Raw genomic sequence first — 25,376 nt, 5'->3', positions numbered from 1 at the left:
TGTTAATAATTAAAAGAAGGTTTAATGTCTCGGTAGGTCCCTATTTTCGGCGTGAATCTCAAATAGGTCCCTTTTCTTTTCGGCGTCTCAATTGGGTCCCCATTTTTGTAAAATTGTAACAATTAGGGGTCTGCCGTCAAATTGGACAAACGGCCGTTTAATTGTTTCTTACGTGGCATGAACAGTGTTTTCAGTAATGACACGTGGCATGATTCCCATCTGACACGTAAGAAACAATTAAACGGCCGTTTGTCCAATTTGACGGCAGACCCCTAATTGTTACAATTTTACAAAAATGGAGACCCAATTGAGACGCCGAAAAGAAAAGGACCTATTTGAGATTCACGCCGAAAATAGGGACCTACCGAGACATTAAACCTTAAAAGAATTGTTTGAAGAGATTGCTGGAAGAGAAGGGTTTGTATGCAGAGAGAGAGAGAGAAGACGATGGGGGCAGCAGATAAGGAAATCAATAGATATAGATTATGTATACATTTTGGATTGGAATTAGAATCAGAATAAGAACAGAATCTCAATTCAATTCCTCTTCCCCACTTCTCTTCTGTCCCCCTCATTCCAAATCTCTTTTTCTGAACTTCTCTTTGGACTCTTCCTTTTGCCTCAGGGTTTCTTCCTTCTCTGCATCCAATCAAAGGAAAAGCACAATTCTTTCTCTCCTTTTCGGCAACCCCATCACGCATTCTGCCTCTAAAACGCCGAAATAATTCCTCTATGTTGTTTCTTTCTTCCTGGGTCTCTTCTAGGGTTCTCCTTTTTTCACCCTTTTCACTTCAAATCCACCCACATAACCCCTTTTCGCCACTCCAATCGCACCACACAATTCCCTGCTCATACTCCTAAACTGTGTCTCTAGGGTTCTTTGACCATTCTCTAAACCTGTTTATCACAATGTGGAGGAGTTCCTGAAGCATTTAGCACTGTACTTCCTTCCTAAACATTCTATTTGTGAACTGCTTCAGGGAGTGTTTTTTGTTTCAGGTGTTGGTTTTTCCAACAGCATAGCCTCTCTCCGAAACATGGGTTGTGTCCATGGCAAGTGTTGCTGTGGCGAACATACTTCATCAGAGGATGGTTCCAGGGATTACCGAGAAACTGGCTTCGTTCGTAGCCACAGGAAAAACATAATCGCACAGAGATCACTGAAGCGTGCTCCTGTTCCTTCTCACAACTTCATTTTGGAATACACTTTTCTCACTCAGCGGGGATACTACCCCGACTCACCTGATAAAGCAAACCAAGATAGTTTTTGCATTAGTACAAATCTCCAAGGTAACCCCAATGTTCATTTCTTTGGCGTCTATGATGGGCATGGTCAATTTGGTAGTCAGTGTTCAAATTTCGTTAAGGATAGGCTGGTAGAGAAGTTGGTAAATGACCCTGCATTCTTGGAGGATCCTGTCCAAGCTTACAATTATGCATTTTTGGCAACGAACCAAGAATTACGTAGTAGTAGTGAGATTGATGATTCTATGAGTGGCACCACCGCGATAACGGTGCTTGTTATTGGTGACACCCTTTATGTTGCTAATGTTGGTGATTCGAGAGCGGTGCTGGCTGTTAAGGATGGGAACCGCATTGTCGCGGAGGATTTGTCTTCTGATCAGACGCCGTTTCGGAAAGATGAATATGAGAGAGTGAAGCTTTGTGGTGCAAGGGTTTTGAGTGTTGATCAGGTGGAAGGGCTCAAGGATCCAGATATCCAGAGTTGGGGTGATGAAGAGAGTCGGGGTGGTGATCCGCCCAGATTGTGGGTTCCTAATGGGATGTATCCTGGAACTGCTTTTACGAGGAGTATAGGGGATAGTTTAGCAGAGACAATTGGTGTCACTGCTCTTCCTGAGGTGAAAACTTTTCAGCTTACACCTGATCATCTTTTCTTTGTGGTGGCAAGTGATGGCATATTTGAATTCCTGACAAGCCAAACTGTCATTGATATGGTATGACTTGCAACCTTTCTCCGTCTTGCTTTCATAATGTGTGAAAAAGTTTTCACAGGTTGAGCAAATTGATCGAATGATTTAATTTAACTTGGTCTAATGATTGTCAAATCAAGCATCTACTTCTGTCATTGGAAAATACTCATGTTAGCTTTTAAAGTTTGTGCACTTGCAATTAAAGATTTTGACTTGAAATATGGAAACAATTTATGTTTTTTGTGTGTGTAAGGTCTGTTTGTGTATGGGGTACTGGTGATGTTAATATAATTGGAATAGAAAGCATAAAAAAGATTACTGGCCGTAACATCATAAGTTGCTGATCTTATGGGAGTGGTGTACGTATATTTCTTAAGCTTCTCTACTTGGCATGTTTTAGGTAGGTCTGTCCCCTTATCATATGTATTAGCTGTCATAATTATATTACAGCAACAGCAACAGTACCCACCAGGTATTACCTGCTATAATTATGGGAACTTTAGACTGTTCAGTGTTAAAAAATGCTATTTGGGAATAGTTCTTTTGCATCCCTTGAGTTTACACAGTCCTTGTAATAAGTTAGTCGTTCTGCAGAGGAATTTCCATTTTTTTCCGCTGCTTCATGCTGATTTTCCCTGATCTGCCGCAGCACCATAGACTATGATTTCAATGTTAACTCCCATGTGCAATTCCATAGGTAAAATTGTGACTTTCCTACGTTCCCCGTCCTGAAAAATCTGTGATTTATTTATGGTGTAGGCAGCAAGCTATATGGATCCTCGCGATGCATGTGCGGCTATTGCAGAAAAGTCATATAAACTATGGTTGGAACTTGAGAACAGAACAGATGATATAACAATTATCATTGTTCAGATCAAAGGTTTCTCTAATGTATGGATTCTATACATTCCTTTAGTTTCATTTGCTTTTAGAGGTTTTAAATTTGTAGTATTATACGATTGTCTTATCCCGTGACAATAATAACAAATTTTCAATACAAATGGTGGGGTTAGTTTTAAATAGATTAATTGACACCATACCATAATACAATACAAAAACATTTTCTTAAATTTTTTTGTAAAATCAGGCATCGCTCTTCTTATAGAATGTAAGATTTATTTTGCTACCGATGGTTCAATGAATAAAGTTATTGAACAACTTGTTTATCTAACTATTAGTCCAATATTGTAGTCAGGTACATTCAGAGTTGGATCAGATGACATAAATGTTGGCGCTGTGCTGAATTCCAGGACAGGAACTCCTGAGATACCCGCTGCGCATGAATCTGATGCTGTCAGAACCAGTTTCTCAGAGTTGCACTCTGATCAGCCTGCGGCTTCAGTGGTGGGCCCAGTTCATTCTGCAGAATGTCCAAGACCAATTGAATGAGTATCATGTCAATCGTTTATATGATCATGATGATCTATATAGTGATCGAAGAGAGAGACATCATGTCTCTTTGCAGTTTCTCCCGAGTGGTACATTTCCATGTTCCAACTTCCTGAACATTTTACATTACTCTTGTACATTTACTGGTCACTACATTAGACTGCTCAAGGCTAATACCATACCAGGCTTGAGGTGGCTCTAAGGAATTTGTTCAGAATGTAAAATCAGTTAGTCCAAATTTCATGTTGGTATAACAAATCAGAAACACCTCAGGAGAAAGAACACTTCTGCTCACCTTCCTGTGATGCTCTACAGATATGATCTTTTGAAGGGAATCAATAACGAACTGAAATGAAAGGAGATTGGATTTTGAGTCATGGCTATCATTTGCATTGAATCATGGAAGAAACTCTATGCTCACTGGTCAACCTGGGACGCAGACAGATACCACTTGCCATTTTAGTGCATTTTCTTCATTATCCTGTAGATGTTGTATCCAATTTGTGTGTATTACCAACATGTCTGAATTATTGGTTGATACCTTTACAAATTAATTTCATATTAACGACAAAAAACCCGAATTAATTACGTTTAAATGAGATGACAAAAACACGTTTGAATTCATGCCTGATAAAACTTAGTTTCATCTGTTATGACTTTGTTAAATGAGATGAAAAATGTCAAATTAAATGGCAAGCAAATTTTCCTCCATGAAATTATAGGCTTTGGATTGGATTGTTTGAGAAAATTTCGTTTTCTAGCTAATCATTTTTTATTTATTTTAAATTCACTTCAATTCATTTCGTTTTAGACCAAAATAAATTGGATTTTTATTTTAATTTATTTTATTCTAGATAGTGGCAAACAATCTTTATGGTGTATAGTGACAAGAAAAATAGGGCAAAATGATTTTTATAAAAAAATTTATTTTATCTACAAATATTGATTTATTATCTGTAATTTACCTTATGCACCTATAGCTGATTCTTTATTTTATCTGGTAGGTTAATTTATAAACTGTTTATCTTTTTCTTTTTCTCTTTTTACATAAAAGGTATTCAAATTTGAAGTAGATGTATTTATTAAAGGTAAATAATCTTAAAATAACGATTGCAGTTATTATTCCTACATAAGAGAACATATTATATGATTATATAGGTACTTACACTCTCAAATCAGCTTACAATTGGACGGAGCAGCCTTTAAGATAGAATTATATGCATCAATGGTAGGAAATAATTAATATATCTTTAATTAATAATTATATTAATAAAACACTGAAAAATTTATTTTATTTGGAATAAAAGTATTACATCACCAATTTCACGTGTTATAATTTTATCATTAAATTATAATCGAATAAATATAAAAAGATTGCTAATAACTTTATAAATATAATTATTTATAGCATTTAAAATAACAATAATAGATGACAAAAAATGTTACTTAATAATAATATATTTTGTTACAAAGAAAAAAAAAAACTCTGTAATGTAGCAACTAACCTCTCCACAAAATCTATTTTTTTATTTGGCTAATTTAGCAACTAATCTTTTGTGCTTTAAGCAATTGGTTTGGTTTCTATATTTGTTATCTTCAAGATAAGAGTGTCAATCGATTTTTAAGGAAACGTGTTAGATAAGATAATAATTCGGTTTTTAAAAATTCAACAATGTAATCAAAATCAAGATTATGGTTACTTTCTATCAAGTATGTTATATATATGAGTTTTATTTTAATTGAAAACTTTAGATAAAAGTGTAAAGAAAACATCTTTAATTTTTAATTGTATTTGAATTTTCATTTGTGAAATATCATTAGTAACTTCCATAATACAAGCACAATTGTAGTCATATCTGAGAAGGTCGAATAAAAGAAATATAAACTTTTGAAGGTTTAGCAATAATAACAATAATGCATAAAAGTAAGATAGGTTTATGGTTGATGGGTACATGAGAAACGGAAATAGGTCCAGTCCAAAATTATATTATTATTTATTATTTATTTTTATTTTGTATTATTTATTTATTATTTGTATGCAGGGGAGAGACGTTCAATACAATGCTTCAAGCCTCTGCACAAGAATAAACAAACAAATTAATTAAGGAGAGAAAAAGCAACGATAAAAAAGGTGTGAATTTTCTCCTCTCTGATTCTATACTTTTGAACGATCGACCTTGTTTTTTTTTTTGAAAAATTGCTCTAATCCGGTACGTATTGATCATCTAATACTCATCACGAGTCTCATTGCGGATCTTTTCGCATCAGTGGCTCCGTTTGCTATTGTTACAATATTTTAGAATGTTTTGTTTTCATTACTTTGTTATTCATGGATGTGTTTTTTGAGTATAGATAAGGATTGCAATTCATTTGGGTGTTTTCAATTTCATATTTTGTCAACCGGAGGTGCTCCATTTGCTGAGATTACTGATATATGTTTGTGGGTAGTTGATTAATTTATTCATTGATTTGCCTCCTTTATATGGATCAATTAGGAAGTTTAATGTGGCATTTTTCTATACTAAGATTCAGAGGTGATTGATTGTCAGTGTTAAATGCGGGTTAATATACAATGTCATGTAATAATGTGTTTGTCATTGCAAGTTTCATTCATTTAGGAGAACAATGTTTGTACTCTTCAATAATTTTTCCTCGTTGGTTGTTATTCTCATATGCGCATTTTTCTTTTCTAATTCATGGAACTTGAATTTGGAATAAGTAAATCATAGACGCTAAATGAAACTTAACGAGTGTTTTCTTCTTCTCGTTTTCTTTTTGTTTTAGATTGCGACTAAAATATCTCATTGGTTGCCAGTTGTAGCAATTAAATGTCTCCTTCAGTTTCTTGCCAAGAGAAAGGAAGTAGGAACAAAAGGAAATTCAGGGCTGATCCACCTTTAGGGGAGCCAAATAAGATCATTCTTGCACCACCTCAACTCGAGTGCCGCAGCTATGAATTCTCTGCTGAGAAGTTTAAAATAACCCCTAGTCATGGGCAAGCCACTGCTTGTGACGTGTGTGGTGCCAGCCAAGATCATTCAGATAGACTGAAGCTCGGCCTTGGATTATACAGCCCTGGAACATCTGAGGTCGGGCCCAGTCAATCTAAAGAAGAACCTCAGACAAATGAAATTAGTGATGCAGATTGGAGCGATCTCACAGAAGCCCAGCTGGAAGAACTTGTGTTGAGTAATTTGGACACCATTTTCAAGAGTTCCATAAAAAAAATTGTAGCATGTGGCTACACTGAAGAAGTGGCGACGAAGGCCGTATTAAGACCCGGCATCTGTTATGGATGTAAAGATACTGTGTCTAATATTGTTGATAATACTCTAGCCTTTATTAGAAATGGCCAAGAGATTGATATATCGCGAGAGCTCTATTTTGAAGATTTAGTACAGCTTGGGAAGTATGTCTTGGCTGAATTGGTTTGTGTTCTTCGAGAGGTTAGGCCATCCTTCAGTATTGGGGATGCAATGTGGCGTTTGTTAATCTGTGACATGAATGTGTCACATGCTTGTGCAATGGATTGTGACCCTTTATGTAGTTTAGGTAGCGATAATGCTGCTAATGACGTTTCATCTAGCCAAGCAGAATCACAATCAAAACCAGAAACTAAAGTCCCTGAATTGAGTCTTCTAGGTCCTAGTAAATCAGTTCCTGCAGGTTCTCATCCAAAGAAACCCTTTGTGACTGCATTTCGTAGTTTGAGCAACATGAATTCTCAAATTATTGGTGGAACCTCAAAGAATGAAGGTGCCAGTTGGGAATCTGATTGCACTACTAAAACATTCAGCGCTTCTGGAACATCTCAGTCTGCTCTGATGGAAGAGAAGTATGGAACAGCTAGAAAGGTCCATTCTAGTAGCAGCAGGAGAGACTACATACTTCGACACAAGAAATTTCATGGAGAAAAAGGTCATCGTTCTTGTGGGTCAAAAGGGTCTTCAAGAGGAGGGAAGGCGAATGGCTTAGGTGGTTTAATCTTCGATAAAAAACTTAAACCTGTGTCAGAATCATCTGCCATAAATTTCAGGGGTGCACCATTACAGATAAGTAAGGCAATGGAAATGAATATGACTCAAGACAATATTAATGCTAATTTCTTAAGTAATGCTGGAACTCCTACGCCCACTGCATTCAACATAGATTCTTCGGATGGAGTTTCTGGATTGACCGATAATTCATATGCAATTCATGCAGCAAATACCACACCCGCATTCTGTTATCCAGTTTCATTATCAACTACCAATACAGATCTTTCTCTCTCTTTGTCTTCAAAAATCAAGCCTTCTACAGAACCCGATGGCAGCAATAATGCAGCACCTAGTAGTTTTAAGGGAATGCCATGCTACCAGTTCCCAAACCAGTGGATGCCTCATGATGGAAAGAATGAAATGATTTTGAAGTTGGTTCCAAGGGTTCGGGAGCTGCAAAATCAGCTTCAAGAATGGACAGAGTGGGTAAATCAGAAGGTTATGCAAGCTACTCGCCGTCTGAGTAAAGAAAAGGCTGAACTTCAGACACTAAGGCAAGAGAAAGAGGAGGTTGAACGTCTTAAGAAAGAGAAGCAATCTCTAGAGGAAAATACCTTAAAGAAGCTTTCTGAGATGGAAAATGCCTTGTGTAAAGTTAGTGGGCAGGTAGAGCGAGCTAATGCCACTGTCCAGAAGCTTGAGATGGAGAAGGTTGCATTGAGGAAAGAGATGGAGTCTGCTAAGCTACGTGCTATAGAAACTGCTGCAAGCTGTCAAGAGGTATCAAGGAGAGAAAAGAAGACACAACTGAAGTTTCAGTCATGGGAAAAGCAGAAATCCTTGTTTCAAGAAGAGCTAATGATTGAAAAACGGAAATTAGCACAGTTGTTGCAGGAATTGGAACAAGCGCGAATGCAACATGAGCAAGTTGAGGTTTGTTATTTTAATCTTGTTCGAACTTCTTTCATATGCCTCTTTATATTTTGTAACCATTCGCTTTATATCTATACGAATATAATATGGCTCCGGAAGTAGTTTGATCTCATGGTGTGTATTCTATAATCTTGTCAAATAAGAAGTTATGATTAGTTATGTAAAGTTTCCAAGCTCTTCCACCCTCATTTTAGTGCTACAATAAAAACAAACAAAACTTCTATTGATTTCAATTTAGAGTTTTTCTGGGCCAAGCAGTCTGATAAACTCTTTTGACTGGGGCGATTGTTGGTCTTCACTCCCATATTATTCTCAGAATTAAAAAAAAAAGTAATTGGTATGCTCTTGACACCAGTATCTGTTGTCCATTTCTATGCATATGAATTTGGTATACATAACGCCTCATGCGCCACTTGTGAGATTCCAAAAACCTTGAATCTATTTAGGTGCTAAATGAGATGTATTAGTGAACCTGTTCTCATTTGAAGGGAAAAATATCACAGGGTAGATGGCAGCAGGAAGAAAAGGCAAAAAGGGAGCTTCTCCAACAGGCTAGTTCTATAAGAAAGGAAATAGAACAAATCGAGGAATCAGGAAATTCCAAGGAGAATATGATCAAATTAAAAGCAGAAAGGAATCTACAAAGACACAAAGATGACATCCAAAAACTGGAAAAGGAAATTTCCCAACTAAGACTGAAGACAGACTCTTCAAAAATTGCTGCACTGAGAATGGGCATTGATGGAAGCTATGCCAGCAAGTGTTTGTACATGAAAAATGGCACTACTCCGAAGGAATCTCAGGCTTCTTTTATCTCTGAACTAGTCATTGACCACCCCACAAGAGGTGGCGTGAAACGAGAACGGGAATGTGTGATGTGCCTTTCGGAGGAGATGTCAGTGGTGTTTCTCCCATGTGCTCATCAAGTTGTTTGCACAACTTGTAATGAACTCCATGAGAAGCAGGGTATGCAAGATTGTCCTTCGTGCAGGAGCCTCATTCAGCAGCGAATTGCTGTGCGCTTTCCTCGTACTTGATTTATTTGCTCGACTCAGTTAAACATTTTATAATAATAATAACAACCCTATGAGAATCATGCATTCGCAGCATGCTTCTCTAGATGGGATACATTAATTTACTAAGTGGGAAAGTTGGTGCTGTCATTTTCTTATGATGATTAGAGGTTTTCACAATTTTGTTTTTCTTGTTGAAGTTGTACTTATCATCTTTGTTTGATAGTATAAAAGGGTCAACTTCTTATGATGATCTTCTTCACCCATGACAAGTTTTTTTTTTCCTTGTAAGAGCTTTATAATTGCTCTAATCCGTTTCAAACAGTTGAAGTGTGTGAATAAAATGGAGAAGATGTAAACGCTTATTTCTGAAGTATACAGTGTTTTTTTTTTCAATCTTTTTGTCGTCTTTTGTCAGTGATTAGACACGGTAGAACCCAAATACGTAACTTATCTTCAAGATCAACCTCGACATCAATTATTGTGAACACGTGCCATCTAATAATATTCTTCTTTAAATGGTTTTAGCGACAAAATCATGGAGAAAATGTTAATAATCACTCTCTAGCGTCAAGTTAAAATAGTCTAAAAACCTTAAAATATCATAGCTCGACAAAGATATTTCAGATCTCGCCCGAGAGGTTTTAGATCTCGTCCGAACTATTTCAAAGCTCGATCCAGCTGTTTTAGATTTCGTTTGAGCTGTTTTAGATCTCGTCCAAACTGTTCTAAAGCTTGGTCAAGATGTTTGAGACTTCATATGAACTGTTTCAAAGCCTGATCGAACTATTGTAAAATTTGGTTTAGTCGTTTCAGAGCTTGGTTGGGTTATGTTGAGTTGTCAAGTTGAAGAGGTCAGTCCAACTCGTTTTTTTTGGTTAGGCTACTAGGCTGGCCCGTCGGGTTCAACCCTTTTTTTCTTGCTTGGTGCTGAACTGAAATGCTTAGTGTTGAGTTGAGTTTGCATGCGTCGAGCTGTGCTTATTTGTGTCGGACTGGGCTTGTATGTGCCATGCTGAATTGTCAGGTTAAGATTCTAAATCTCGACCTATATGTTTTAGAGGTTGTCCTGAATTTTTTATCTTGACTGAGTTGTTGGTGTTAGTCGTAGGGTTATTGGTGATTTTGGCTGAGCTCAATATATGTTGTTTGAGCTGTTTTGTTGGTGGCTACGTTTGGTGTGTGCTTGTCCAATTGTTTGATATTTTGTGACCTATATGTTAATGCACAGTTGAATAGTTGAACGATTGTTATTGTTTAAACTATTTTATATATTAAAAAGAAAAATAATATATTATAAATGGATAAATTTAATTACATTATTGTAAGTGTTTTCATTTTATGGTACCTTAAATTAATATTAAATGTTCAAATCATATTATATGAAATGGATACAATAAGGAAAACTAAAAATCAGTGTGAAACTGGCTTTTGGCAAGAACATTGCATAGAGAAATATTAAATTTCATAATGGGATAGAAGATGAAGAAATAATATATATATATATATATATATATATATATATATATATATATATATATATATATATATATATATATATATATATGGGGTTTGTTAACGCGCGTATGCCTGTTTTTCAGTTGGTACATTTTAGCAATATGTACCGAATTTTAGTAGACAAAAATACCCTTATATATCATGCATTCTAAGTTAAGGTTAAGGATATTTGAATAATTTTTATTTTCAAAACTAAAAAAAAACCAGTAAACCCTTACTCATCTCTCTCATTCCTCTCAACTCTTTCTCTTTCATCTCTCTCATTCCAACATTTTCTCTCTGATAACCCCAACTGGAAAAAAATCAGAAATACTCGCTGTTAAACAATTTCTTACAAAAAAATGATTTTATAATGAGTTTTCATTTTATAATTTTTGTCTTATCTAATTTTATCTAATTTTCAGAAGCATAATGACATATGAAGGAATTGGTATTTGGCTTGAAAAAAATCAGAAACACTCGTTGTTAAACAATTTCTTAAAAAAAATGATTTATAATGAGTTTTCATTTTATAATTTTTGTCTTATATAATTTTATCTAATTTTCACAAGCATAACGACATCCAAAGAAATTGGTAATTGGCTTGAAAAAAATCAGAAACACTCGCGGTTAAACAATTTCTTAAATAAATGATTTTATAATGAGTTTTCATTTTATAATTTTTGTCTTATCTAATTTTCACAAGCATAATGACATATGAAAGAATTGATAATTGGCCTAGAGGGTTTTTTTTTTAAGAGATGATGATTCAACATGATGAAATTAGAGAGATTAGTGAAGATGATGAAATTGAAAAGATCTTGAATGAACCTTTGCCTGAAGTCGAATATGCCAATGACTTAACTCTTTACAAAGACAAATTGTTTAACGACGAATGTTTCTGATTGTTTCACTTGGGGCTACAGTAGGGTGACAGAGAAAATGTTAGAGTGAGAGAGATAAAAGAGAAAGGGTCGAGAGAAATGAGGGAGGTAAGTAAGGGTTTGGGGGTTTCTTTTTTTTTTTTTAGTTTTGAGAATAAAATTATTCAAATACCCTTAACCTTGAAATTTAGAATCCATGATATATAAAGGTATTTTTGTCTACTAAAATCGGATAAACATTGCTAAAATGTACCAACTGAAAAACAGGCACGCGTTAGCAAACCCCTATATATAATGTGATTATTTCAATTGAATTTGTTTGTAGATTGATCGTCCAATCCTCTCTCTAATGGGTTGTTGACCTGCAGAAAATACTCTGATGTTCAAGTTATATATGTTTCATATTATTAGAATAGATCAAATTTATTTTACGTGAAAATTAATCGTATATTTATAGGATTTGTGACCGACAAAAAGTTGATTAATTAATATATTTCTTGGCAATCAAACCCAATAATCAATTATTAATATACTATATTTGTAAAGCGTAAGTCAGACTCATTAATACCTGCTAACTACCCATAAATGATCATTAACTCCGATAGGTATATTTGATATAGTACAGTAATAAAGAATAAATTTCTTAAATTGATTGAGAAATTTATGTCAAATATATATTTTTATTAATATGCTAAATTTTAGTTTTATTTTCTTTATATCGTTTCCTGTATAGGTTTATGTATTTTAAATATTATGATAAATGTATTTTTAATTGTATTATGATAAATCCTTTGAATATTGATAAATTACCTTGGAAGAAAACTAATTTGATAAGAGTTTATAAATGTAATCCATCAATAAAGGCTAATAACCAACATCAATTCAACTAGTTATATTTTTCTCAAACTAGCTTTGCTCCGTTGTTGTTTTTAGAATGAATATTGTAGAAAGAAAGTATATTCTTTGATAATAAAAACGCAAAATCCAAATAGTTTATTATGTGAATAACTTGTAATTCGTAAGTAACGTAAGATATATTATCAAATATAATAAAATTGTTGAATTATATTTTCTTAAGATGCATATGATAATAAATAGGGATTCTCAATAACTTTTAAAAATTTATAATAATTATTAATTTTAAAGTTATATAAATGTGTATATATATGATTTTTTATATTTTTTTACTATATAAAAATATTCACACTATCAGATACACGAAGATCAAATTTTTTGACTATTTTATCTTTAAAATTTTGAGACAATAAAGCGAATTTTATTAGATATTTATATAAAAATATTTCAAGTTAATATGTATATAAATTAAAATGATAAATAAAACTGTGGATGATAAGATTCAGAGAATAATGGATGGTATAGAGATTAATAATTATTTTTAATGTCTTGAGCCGTAGCCACGTGTCGTCCTTTACTTGGATCTAAAGTATATTCCACTTGACCTTCGTTGGTCCCACAACACTTTTCAGTCACCTTCCTTGACATTGTAGACAAGAAAAATACTAATATGATATTTTGGAAATTATGTGTAAAAAAATATTTGGGAAATTTATCTTTATGACGTCCCCGAATTTGGGCATAATTCATTATTCAAATAATGTGTTTTAATTAATTTAATTTAAATATTATTTTCTATCCAATGCAATAACTAAAACAGCGGTTGTAAATTTTTTATGTTCGGATCACAACATCTTTGGAGTTCAATTTTTTAGTTAGACAAGTTAAACAAAAAATACAAGATGTTATTATTTAATTATGTGAAATATATGTCTTTTCAATAAGTGTAAGTATTGGATAGAGTAATACTTATCTAATTGAAAAATATCTTAATCTACACCAACAGATGCTTTAAACAAACAAATACAAATCATTTAACGTATTTAAATCAAAAGAGATTTAATGCAATAAGAATATTTTAATCCATAATCACTTTTAGAGAAAAATAATTTTTTACTAAAAATATTTGTGAATAAATATTCAAATAAATTCTAATAATAAATAAAATATAACAACCCTGCTAGAACATTTAAGACGGGACAGCAAAATATTTATGTATTTGTGAAAAATTATACAGCAGTTAAAGCTGAAGAGTGTGGTTAAAAACATTTTAATCTAAATTAATTTTTAGTATTTATTAATATAGAAAAGTAGATGCGAGTGAATTCTATTTTTTGGAGGAGGATCGAAGATAGGTTCGATAACTATCTAGAAGACTCCTTATTGCGGAAAAACAACGAAATGTTTTAAGCCACATCTTATTAATTGTTTTAAGAAATAATATATTACATATAATGTTAAATATAAAATATATTTGATAATTCTTTAGTTTTAAATTTCTCATTTATTTTCTGAGAAAAATGATTAGAAGGACAAAAAACGAGTTTTATTCATTTAGGACTATCATCCTTTGCTTCAATTATTGTGCCACGTATCCTTATCCTGGACGAGACAAAGGACAAACTCGATAATTCACACAAGAACGAACTCTTCCTGAACAGAAAATAAAAACGTAAACATAGTTATATAAATTTAAGAAACTTATTAGCATAATTTAATGAAAAGTTGAACTATGAGGAAGAATTTGTTCCTAACCATATTTTGGTCCACTCATTTCTCATCATATTTGGCTATTAAAACATTGGAATATAACAAAAAAGAAAACAGAGAGAAAAGAAGGAGGGAAAATTACAACTTCCATTTCCATTTTGAGAAGCTGCTCTGTGTATTAACTATAAACAAAGCCCTTCCTCCTCCTTATTTTCTATCTTCAGGTACGTTGATTGCATGATCGCTAACAATCTTCAGCTTTTTTGTACTGTGATGAATGAAGAAAGACATGTCTTTCTCTTGTTTATTTTTTCTTCTTCTGGGGTGGGACATGTCTGTGATCAAGTGCATATATGAATATCTGATCTGGTATATGTGTGTTATGCTTATTATACATGTTTTGTGAGGGAGAATTTTGTTATCTGTATGAAAATTGTTCCACACAACAACAGAAATGGATTAATTGGTGCTATGGTTTGAGTGAAGAGCAGGAGATAGATGAAAGATGTCTTCCATAGTGAAGGGCATATTCGTTAGGAGCGGAGGGGATGATATTAGTAATATGGTTTGGAATGCGAAGAAGAAATATGTGGAGCACAGTGATTTTGTTGTTGTTGGTGGGAGAAGAAACACAAAATCAAACAGCTTCAGGGCATGGAAGAGAGGTAGAAGATCATATCAGACTCCAATACGTGGCCAAGCAATTCTTACCCCAGCAACCGCACCCACCACCAAAAAGGTACGTGTAACCGTATATTCATAGCACCGTTATTTTCTTATTTTTTAGTTCGATTCGATCAGATTGATCATTTTGCTACTCATAAAGTGTGCAAATGAATATAAATGAAGATGCTTTAAACTTTAATTTAATATTTTGTTTCTGCTTATAACATATAAATACATAACAGAAAATCTAGATATGAATATATTTTCATTTACATAGTAGAACATAACTCAGTTGAGAGAATGCGGATATTAAGAAAGAAAGCAAGATTAATCTTGCTTTGTAGAGAGAAAATGAGTTATAATTAGATGTAATAATAAATTATTAAAGTAAAGGGGTAGATATTTGAAAAAAATATACAAATATTCCAGATATTTGTGGAAGACACTCGTGAAAAGAGAAAGAAAAACAATTTCCGGTGCCTTCCACTCCTTTCACAGTGAGTTTTCTAGAATATTTTTTTTTTGTATTCTAAAAGGTCTGTTTCAAAAATGAAGAAGGTGTTCCAAAATTTTTTGAGGTGCAGAAAGAAACAACTGAGTCGATGACAAGACACACCAATGAGAGACCCAAGTTTGATTGTTTCTTTTAACACAAAAAGTCTCAGACCTCAAAAATATTAATAAGGCTAAAAAGTCCGTCCACGTCAATATAAAACTCCAAGTGAACTAACTTACTATTCATAGGAAGTTTTTCAACTTCATATTTTTATTTTTTATTGAATAGAAATTAAATAGAAATGGACCAAACAATAGAAATTAAACAACTGATAAATTATTTAATTTCAACTTGTTTAAAATCAAATTTGTGGCAACTCTTGTAAATGCTAACATTTATAAGTAATCAATAAATTTTTAAAAATTACTTGTTTTAAATTTAAATAATTTTTCTCAATAACAAAATAAATAAGTGATTAGTCAAGCTATATACTTATATGCACGGAGAGAATTAAACAGTGATATCATACTAAAATATGAATTGTCCTCCTCCCCCATTACTACGTGAAAATGTCATATTATCACACAATTTTTAAAAGTAAACTTGTCAATTTATGATAACAAGTATGAAAATTGTAGAGTGATGTGCAGCTAACGTTTTTTAGTTTGTTTTAAACAGAGGGTGTTCACTTTTGGCAAAGGGACAAGTGAAGGAAACAAGGCCATGAAGTCCTTGGTAAGTACACATGATCTGTCACATTGTGAATAGAATAAATGCTTAAATTCATTTTTGTTCCTCCTTATTCGCTTGTCACTCAGACCTTTTACTTATTTATTCATGCAAGATATTACTATATTAATAATTAAATTTTAAAAGAAGCTTGAACATTTATTATCATACAAAAGAATAATATGTAAAATTTACAAAGATTGAAATTGAAGAATGACCAAAATTATAAGGATTAAAAGTGGATTTAAGCCTTAAAAAAAAGAAGAAAAACATGGAAATTGATATTAGATTGTTGTTCTTATATTCTTAAATTAATTGTGATTTTATCGGTGTTCCATCATGATAAAACCTCTACACATGTTAAGCAAAATAAGGTTGTCGATTGGCATTTTTCCTTTAAATTGATTAACAGATGCATTTTTGTTAATTACAGTTGGGAGGAAAGGGAGCCAACCTGGCAGAAATGGCAAGCATTGGTTTATCTGTGCCTCCTGGATTCACTATATCAACAGAAGCTTGCCAAGAATATCAACAGATTGGAAAGAAGCTACCAGATGGCTTGTGGGAGGAGGTGCTTCAAGGCTTGCTTTTCGTGGAGAATGAAATGGGAGCCAATCTTGGAAATCCTGCAAAACCTCTTCTACTCTCAGTTCGCTCTGGTGCTGCGGTAGGAGCACTGGGTTTTGGTTTTTTCTGTGTTCTTGTTAAGTGCCTCAACCTAGGATCACTTTTCGAATTTGGAGTCGCCTTTATATGTAAAAGGCCTAAAGAAATAATTAAAACCACTAATAAGCAGAAGCTATATTTTGACATTGACATTGGTTCCCAAATGATGGAACACCATCCAAGAAAATGAACTTGATTGTCACTAGCATTGATTAAACTAGAGCTGTAAAGTTTTTAAATAAAGTAAATAGCAATCTTTTCTTTTAATCTTCAATCATAGTGTGTAAATTTATGTTGTAGATAGGAAATTCACTCTCTATAATTCTTGAAACATCCACTTCTATTTATAAGTGTATTCGAATTTTATTTAAATTTGATTCTTTTATGGAGTGTGTGCCTTGTTTATAGCCTAAACTTGTTTTCCTTGCATTTACTAGATATCCATGCCTGGGATGATGGACACAGTTCTCAACCTAGGATTGAATGATGAAGTGGTTGTCGGGTTGGCAGCAAAAAGTGGAGAGCGGTTTGCTTATGATTCTTATAGACGTTTCTTAGACATGTTTGGAGACGTTGTGAGTGGTTCTTTTACACCCTCTGCATTACTTTGTGTTGGCTTACTTTTGTAGATTGTCAACCTTTCTTTGAAAACTAGAATCCCTCAGTCAATGTTGTATGTCAGTATCTTTCTCTAAAAATAGAAAACTAAATTAGTTGTTTTCCATTGCTTTTCTTTCTAACCGTTGATTTATGTTTCATTTAGGTAATGGATATTCCACACTCGTTATTTGAGGAGAAGTTAGAAAAGCTAAAAAGTGTAAGAGGTGTTAAACTCGACACTGAACTAGTGGCCCATGATCTCAAAGATCTTGTTGAGCAGTACAAGAATGTGTATCTTGAAGCCAGGGGAGAAAAGTTCCCCTCAGGTGCTGACACACAACTTCTTCACTTTTTGTTGTGATATATTCTCTTCGTCCTAGCCATTGACCAATGTCCGTTATCTTCACCAAATTGTTTATAAGAGAAAAAATATCCACTCATCTTTCTTATTCATTTACCAATGCAGATCCGAAGAAGCAGTTAGAATTAGCTGTTAAAGCTGTTTTTAATTCTTGGGATAGCCCAAGGGCAATTAAGTATCGGAACATTAATCAAATAACTGGTCTAAAGGGAACTGCTGTGAACATTCAGTCCATGGTGTTTGGTAACATGGGGAATACTTCAGGAACTGGCGTCCTTTTCACTAGAAATCCAAGCACTGGTGAAAACAAACTTTATGGCGAATTTCTAATTAATGCTCAGGTTATATGTGATTTACTTATCCTTTCTTTCTTGTCATTATCATATTCGTTAACGTGTGGATGGTAACAATTACTCTAGATGTTGATGTTTCAGCAAATAAATGCTGAATTGTTTTTGTTAGGGAGAGGATGTAGTTGCTGGAATCAGGACACCTGAAGATTTGGAGGTCATGAAATCTTGCATGCCAGAAGCTTATAAGGAACTTGAGGAGAATTGTGAATTTCTAGAGAAACATTACAAGGATATGATGGTAAAATTTAATCTTTGTATATATTAGTTCTACTTTTATAATTCATACTAATTCTATAAATAGACTGATAGACAAACCTTCTGAAATTGCAATTACATTGTAGGATATTGAGTTCACTGTCCAAGACAATAGGTTGTGGATGTTGCAATGTCGAAGCGGAAAACGTACTGGTAAAGGAGCAGTAAAAATAGCCGTCGATATGGTCAATGAGGGGCTTGTTGACATTCGTTCTGCAATCAAAATGGTAGAGCCACAGCATCTTGATCAACTTCTCCACCCACAGGTATATACATGTGGCTCTGATTTCCTTCTATACATAAAGGAAAATGTTGATGTTGACGTTGATTTTAAGCATATATAATCAAAACTTTTTTTAAACTTAATTAATACTTAATGTGTCGGAACTGCTCTAAATTTATTTGGTTAGTTTGAGGATCCATCTACTTACAAGGACCAAGTGATTGCCATTGGTTTGCCTGCATCCCCTGGAGCCGCAGTAGGGCAGGTGGTGTTCACTGCTGACGATGCTGAAGAATGGCATGCACAAGGAAAGAGTGTTATCTTGGTAATCCTTTTTTCACTTCATAACTTTTTTTGCTATTAATCTTTTTGTTACCTTTCTTGATATACTTGTCTAGTTGTAGCTAGAAAAATCCAGAGTTGACTTGGCCAAATATTTTTCACAGAAGATTGTACATTTTATGGTTGGGATGTAAATGCTGTCGTTGATTTAGTAACATTTATGGTTGTGTTAAACGAGGCATCCATTAACAATCATTAAATGCTATTGCAATCTTGAACCGTTGAAGGTGAGGAATGAGACAAGTCCAGAGGATGTTGGAGGCATGCACGCAGCTACTGGAATCTTGACGGCTAGAGGTGGTATGACATCTCATGCTGCTGTTGTAGCCCGTGGATGGGGAAAGTGTTGTGTGTCTGGTTGCTCTGATATCCTTGTAAATGATGCTGAAAAGGTAAACTTGGATTTTCCATTTATGTAATATATATACTAATAAAAGATCTCCATGTTGGATAATGAATAATCTTTCTTCATAATGTAGGTCTTCGTAGTTGGGGATAAGGTGATAGCAGAAGGAGAATGGCTTTCACTGAATGGATCAACAGGTGAGGTGATACTGGGAAAGCAATCACTTTCTCCTCCGGCTCTAAGCGATGATTTAGGAACTTTCATGTCTTGGGCAGATGAAATAAGGCATCTGAAGGTGCTGCATGTTCCTTATCTGCTGCAGAAGTTGAATTGAACAGAAAAACACTTGTTTCTATGAATTCTCTAATATGCTGTTGTCTATTATCAGGTTATGGCAAATGCTGACTCTCCTGAAGATGCAGTAACAGCTAGAAAAAATGGTGCTCAAGGGATTGGACTTTGCAGGACAGAGCATATGGTACAGCAAACATTCAACTTCTTACTATATGTGAATCAAAAGTGTGAATACCCGGTATAATTATATCTAATATCCTCTTTATAAGCCAAAGATTGAATTAATGGGCTATTTTAGCCTTTTCCCTTTGAATCCAAAGTGGAAGGAACTTTTATATTCTTTTTTACTTATCAACATACGGTAGTTACAAATTATAGTATTACTTTTTACATGTTTTGGTGTGTTGTAGTTTTTTGCTTCGGACGAGAGGATAAAGGCTGTGAGAATGATGATTATGGCGGTTACACCAGAGCAGCGGAAAGCTGCACTGGACCTGTTGCTACCTTATCAAAGATCAGATTTCGAGGGGATATTTCGTGCAATGGATGGTCTACCAGTAACAATCCGATTGTTAGATCCTCCACTTCATGAATTTCTTCCAGAGGGCGACCTGGAACACATTGTCAGTGAACTAACTTCCGAGACAGGAATGAAAGAAGAGGAAATATTCTCCAGGATAGAAAAGCTATCAGAAGTGAACCCCATGCTCGGTTTTCGTGGCTGCAGGTTTGTCCTTCTCATCTCATAATGCTCGTGTTGTGTTACAGAAAACTGCAGTCTGTTCGTTTGTTATATGACTGATGATGAGTGTTGAGATCAGGGACTTCATGTTTGACTTGCAATTCCTCATGTTTGACAATTGAATTGAAATTCTGTGAACAGGCTGGGAATATCATACCCAGAACTGACTGAGATGCAGGCACGTGCAATCTTTCAGGCTGCTGTTTCAGTGAAAAACCATGGTATTGCAGTTCTTCCAGAGATAATGGTTCCACTTATCGGTACACCTCAGGCATGGTCCTTTTTCTTACATATTTATTCGCTTGTTGGTTCTCCTTTAGTTTACTTAACACGCATCTAATCATGCGTACTAATAATTTATGAGAAAAATCTCAGTTCATGTTATACTTCCAAACATTGTCTTGCATCCCTTTCTCCTTAACTATAATCATCTTTGAAATACGATGAATCAGTTGGTTTTGATCTTAATGAAACCCCTTTGGTGTAATGATTACACGATATGATTCCCCCAAATTTTTAATTGGCAGGAATTAAGGCATCAAGTGAGTTTAATAAGGAATGTTGCTGAGAATGTTTTGTCTGAGATGGGTTCTTCTTTAAGCTATAAGGTTGGGACTATGATTGAAGTTCCAAGAGCTGCACTAGTTGCAGAAGAGGTAACATTTATATCCTGAAGTCTTCAAGATTCAACCTGGACTCAATAAAATATTGAATAAAGATTGAAGAAAACGGTCTTTATTTCGCATTTACTCGGGTTCACCTGTAGATTGTAATGACGAACCCTTTTATAGATTTATAATTGCAGTGCAGGAGTTAAAAGGAACATTTTTCCTTTTTTGTTATTTAAACTTTCTCATCTTATAATCGATTCATCTAGATTGCAAAGGAAGCAGAGTTCTTTTCATTCGGGACCAATGACCTTACTCAAATGACATTTGGATATAGTAGAGACGATGTTGGAAAATTTCTTCCCATCTACCTATCCAAAGGGATTCTGCAGCATGATCCATTCGAGGTTGGTTGCTTGATGTTAGTTTGGCCATTTACACATAATGAAGGACGGTTACTGAATTAAATTTGTTGAGAATAATTGCAGGTACTTGACCAGAAAGGTGTGGGTCAACTCATCAAGATTTGCACAGAAAAGGGTCGTGCCGCTAGACCAAATCTAAAGGTGAATAGAAATTTAAATTAATTTTTTTTATTAGACATCTAATTCTTACAATTTAATAACAAATGGAGATAAAACACTAAATTGATTATCAGGTTGGAATATGTGGAGAGCACGGTGGGGAGCCTTCTTCTGTTGCCTTCTTTGCAGAAATTGGACTTGACTATGTTTCATGTTCTCCGTTTAGGTCAGATTTTTACTTCAACAATATCAGAAAATGAAAATTTTGTATTTTCCAATGTCAAACTGACACTATCAGGACACCTTTGCAGGGTTCCAATTGCTAGGCTTGCGGCAGCTCAGGTTGCAGCTTAAGAAACAGTTGCCTGTATCACAAGCATACGAGAGGTTGTAAATAACTGTTGTTCTTCATAAGCCCGTAGACATCACAAATGGAGGTTTATACGAGGACGTTACAAATGATGAGGGCTTCTAACGTATACTTATAGAAGTGAAAGCAAAGCAAAATCAATAAGCAAATCTTTGCAAATAAATAATGTTGATAATAATAAAAGAGAAAACGTTGTGTACAAATATTCATGCAAATGTTTCTCTTATTCTTATACCGTCCTGTCATATAATAAGACTGAATCTGTAAAATTCTTGTACATGTTCTATTCGATTCCATCATAATAAAAATTCTCTGAAAAATTATTCTCCATTTGTCTACATTTAAGAAAAGATAAGAAACTTGGTAATAATCGGAGACTGGGTTGGGTTGAGTCTATTATGATTGGGCCGAAGTGGAGGCCCTGAAGAAGATGGGATGTTGTAATTTGAATTTGTAAAGCGAAAGGGAGGAACCCTGGGCAAGGGAAACGGCGTTCGGAGATGGAAGGAAAAGCTGAATCGAGAAAAATGGGGTGGGAGAGCTACGTGGTGGTGCACAACATAGCGAAGAGGCACAACGTGGGAACGCTGGCTCGCAGTGCCACCGCGTTTGGCGTCTCAGAACTCATCCTCGTTGGCCGTAGAGATTTCAACTGTTTCGGCAGCCATGGTTCCTCCTCCCACCTCCGATTTCGACACTTCCACTCACTCCACGACGCTCGCAACTTCCTCAAAGACAAAGGCTGCGATATTTGCGGCGTTGAGATCACAAACGACGCTCTCCCTGTCAACCACCACCCTTTCAAGAAGAGCACCGCATTCCTACTCGGCAACGAGGTTGTTACCTCTCTTTCGCTTTTCCATCAATTTCAATTTCTACCTTTACTCTTCAATTTTTCTTTTAATCTATCTGCAGGGCCAAGGTCTTTCTCCTAAGGAAATTCAGATATGCGACTTTTTCGTCTATATTCCTCAGTATGGTGCCGGCACTGCTTCCTTGAATGTCACTGTAGCTGCTTCCATTGTACTCCATCATTTCGCAGGTTTCTTTTATTATCTTATTTTACTTAAAATTTCTCCCTCTTTTGCTGCTTATGCCAACCTTATTTCCAGTGCGTCTACTTCTTGGAAGTTCGAAATTATGATTAAATTGTTTATTTTATTTTATTTCTGTTGTTCTTTCCATTGTAAACGTTAGCCTCTCTACACGACAAAACTGTAAGATTTAGTGTCTGCGCTTACATGTTTGTCTATGGTTTAGTCAATCTCGCTAATACCAAAACTTTCCAGTAATATAAACTTGCTACGAAAACTTGTGGGTAAACCTTACAATTTTTGAGGAACTAAAATTGAAGTTGAAAACATCTATAGAAACCTAGTGACTATTTTAACTGTTCTTATGCACATCTTATAGTTCTCACGAAATTACTGTTTCAGTGGTACAATGGATTGCAGAAGTCAAAGGGTGAACAAAAAAATTACGAGTCCTACAACCGTTTTATCTATTTGCAAAATTGTCAATAAATGATTGATTATCTTTTTACTCGGCAACAAAATTTGTCTACAAAATACATCTATATACTCGATTGTATATATGTATTTTTCTAATAATAAATTATTACTAACTTTTATTCTTATTTTCTTTCGAGTTTATATTTATCTTTAGCCAGACACCTATGTTCATTATTTTTTTCTGTTTCTTCACTTACCCAATCGCTCCCTCTGTTTCTTCACCCTTTTCAAATAGACCAGGCAATTTTGTACTAAACTATGGAGATCGCATTTTGTTACAAATTTAATCTTCGTTAAGATATTAGTTCCAACTGCTTTTGATATATTCCATATGGAACTGGATGTAGTTTCTGAAGCATTTGTTTTTTACAGTCTGGGCTGGTTTTGAAGAGAGATCTCGTGATGGAAATAAATTTGTTGTGGCTGAGAGACCCGTAAAACAGGGACGACGTAATTACTGCACTGAAACAGATGATTCTATCATTCAAGAGCGTAAAGCTAGAAGAGAAAGTGCTGCCAATGGTTTCTTTGATGAGGCTGAGAGTGGCAATTCATCTTCGAACCTCCTTGATGCATTATTTGTTGATGGCTGATGGAAAATGTGATTCCTTGACTGTCATGATTAATTGATCTTTGGGATCGAAGGTCGAGGGCTTTAAGGCATCAGTTGCAATAGAGGAGAACCAACATCTTGGAGAAAGCGGACTATTACATAGCTTGTGTTATATATGTAGCATTTCAAACGAAATCATTTTCTGGGGGAAGGCAGCTACTGAGATTAGGTGTGTATATAGTAATTTATGATGAGTTTGCTGCAACTGCCGCCAGTTACAGGACATGAAGTTAAAGCCAGCCTATATTGTTTTTGTAACATGATACTGACATTTGCTTTCAGGATGAGACACATCGTTGACCCCTTTTACCGTTTTTTGTATTTGTCCCTTTTCAACTGTTACTTATTATATTTGAGATAGTAAAGAAGAGAACACCTGCATCCAAGTTCAAGGTTCAAATCGTGGGTGACTCTCTGGTGGGGTCCTGCAGTAGTTGGTTTGGTCAATAAATAAGATTGACTACTGAATATGTTACTTGTAAACATGCTGTGAAACAAAGAACGTCGCGATGTATTCAGTCCCCTTTGTGAAAACTTAGCATTTGTGAGAGGCAAGGGAAAGGGAGGGGTAACATAAAATTTATGGAATGTGCATTATCCTAAGACCTCTTCCAAATAATTTGTCAAACTCAACAGTTATATAATGAATGGTATTCATCGTTTGTCTAGGTTCTCTCGTACTATATAAAGTAAAGATGAAAAGTAGTATTGTTCTAATACACTGACTGGGCATTGTCCTTCGGATTGGGGTGTCGTTGGAATGAGAAGTTATAGGGTATCCAATTCCATGGCGTTTGTCGGGGAAGATCATGAACAAACCACCCGCTACTGTTCCAATAACTGTGGAAAGCACCTGAAGCAGAGTCAGGTAGAAGCAGTGCACAGTGTTGGTGGCATTGCAATGACCGCTGCTGGTCACAACAGGGTTAAGGAACTGGAACACGAAAATTGCCATGCCTCTAATTTCTCCTCAATTTGTACCATAAAATTATTATTCTTATCATACCATTAAATTTCATAAATAAATTTTTATACCTTTTCCATTTTCAAAATTTTATGAATTTCAATTAAAATTCTATATTTTGCTATATTTTAAAATATCTTTTTAATTTTTCTAAATATCTAATAAGTTTTAATATTTTTTTATTTTATAAATTTCAATTAAAAATTTGATATTTTGTTATATTTTTAATTTTCTATTTTTATTTTTTTTCTAAATAAAACATTTTTAAACAAATTTTTTATATTTCTATAATTTTAAATATTGTTTGTATTTTTTTTTTCAAATAAAAATTTATATTTAAAAAAAAACTAATTATATTAAAGAATATGTGGGTTAAGGGGTTCTGTGAATGTTAATTTGTTAAACATTTTTTATACAACAATTTCAGCACAGTTATATTAAAGAAAAAAAGTGAGAGATGAAAGGTGTAACAGAAAAGAAAAGGTTATATATAAGAAAATATCGCCATTGGGAGGAGTTAT

At 34.4% G+C, this 25,376-nt stretch overlaps 4 protein-coding genes across 6 annotated transcripts; all 4 read left to right on the top strand.

Moving 5' to 3' along the window:
* Positions 1–405: 405 nt before the first annotated feature.
* LOC124827175 (putative protein phosphatase 2C 35) lies at positions 406–3,919 on the top strand. 2 transcript variants are annotated; one of them, XM_047300177.2, is made up of 3 exons: positions 406–1,958; positions 2,694–2,825; positions 3,130–3,297. In XM_047300177.2, the coding sequence occupies exons 1-3, from the start codon at positions 1,038–1,040 to the stop codon at positions 3,157–3,159; spliced, it is 1,083 nt and encodes a 360-aa protein (XP_047156133.1). In that variant the 5' UTR covers positions 406–1,037; the 3' UTR covers positions 3,160–3,297. The 2 variants fall into 2 exon arrangements, with proteins under 2 accessions (XP_047156133.1, XP_047156132.1); XM_047300176.2 differs by having other exon boundaries at positions 410–1,958; positions 3,126–3,919.
* Positions 3,920–5,329: 1,410 nt separating this feature from the next.
* Positions 5,330–9,613, top strand: LOC124827174 (putative E3 ubiquitin-protein ligase RF298). Its single transcript, XM_047300175.2, has 3 exons — positions 5,330–5,454; positions 6,139–8,233; positions 8,737–9,613. Exons 2-3 carry the CDS (start codon positions 6,152–6,154, stop codon positions 9,268–9,270), a joined length of 2,616 nt encoding a protein of 871 aa, XP_047156131.2. The 5' UTR covers positions 5,330–5,454; positions 6,139–6,151; the 3' UTR covers positions 9,271–9,613.
* Positions 9,614–14,259: 4,646 nt separating this feature from the next.
* Positions 14,260–22,095, top strand: PPDK (pyruvate orthophosphate dikinase). Of its 2 annotated transcripts, none has more exons than XM_047300178.2 (20): positions 14,260–14,416; positions 14,684–14,931; positions 16,033–16,089; positions 16,517–16,750; positions 17,187–17,324; positions 17,513–17,675; positions 17,816–18,051; positions 18,173–18,301; positions 18,405–18,584; positions 18,729–18,866; positions 19,111–19,275; positions 19,363–19,524; positions 19,618–19,707; positions 19,934–20,250; positions 20,407–20,536; positions 20,793–20,921; positions 21,143–21,280; positions 21,362–21,439; positions 21,532–21,623; positions 21,709–22,095. In XM_047300178.2, the coding sequence occupies exons 2-20, from the start codon at positions 14,698–14,700 to the stop codon at positions 21,749–21,751; spliced, it is 2,853 nt and encodes a 950-aa protein (XP_047156134.2). In that variant the 5' UTR covers positions 14,260–14,416; positions 14,684–14,697; the 3' UTR covers positions 21,752–22,095. The 2 variants fall into 2 exon arrangements, with proteins under 2 accessions (XP_047156134.2, XP_047156135.2); XM_047300179.2 differs by having other exon boundaries at positions 14,261–14,416; positions 14,679–14,931.
* Positions 22,096–22,235: 140 nt separating this feature from the next.
* On the top strand, positions 22,236–24,559 carry LOC124827178 (tRNA/rRNA methyltransferase (SpoU) family protein). Its single transcript, XM_047300180.2, has 3 exons — positions 22,236–22,603; positions 22,683–22,809; positions 23,651–24,559. The coding sequence occupies exons 1-3, from the start codon at positions 22,268–22,270 to the stop codon at positions 23,869–23,871; spliced, it is 684 nt and encodes a 227-aa protein (XP_047156136.1). The 5' UTR covers positions 22,236–22,267; the 3' UTR covers positions 23,872–24,559.
* Positions 24,560–25,376: the final 817 nt, after the last annotated feature.

The sequence above is a fragment of the Vigna umbellata genome, chromosome 1 (assembly GCF_029865625.1).
Source record: "Vigna umbellata cultivar VRB3 chromosome 1, Vumbellata_1.0, whole genome shotgun sequence".
In the NCBI taxonomy this organism is placed as follows: Eukaryota; Viridiplantae; Streptophyta; class Magnoliopsida; order Fabales; family Fabaceae; genus Vigna; species Vigna umbellata.
Note: the sequence above shows the minus strand (reverse complement) of the source record. Positions and strands in the feature narration are given on the sequence as shown.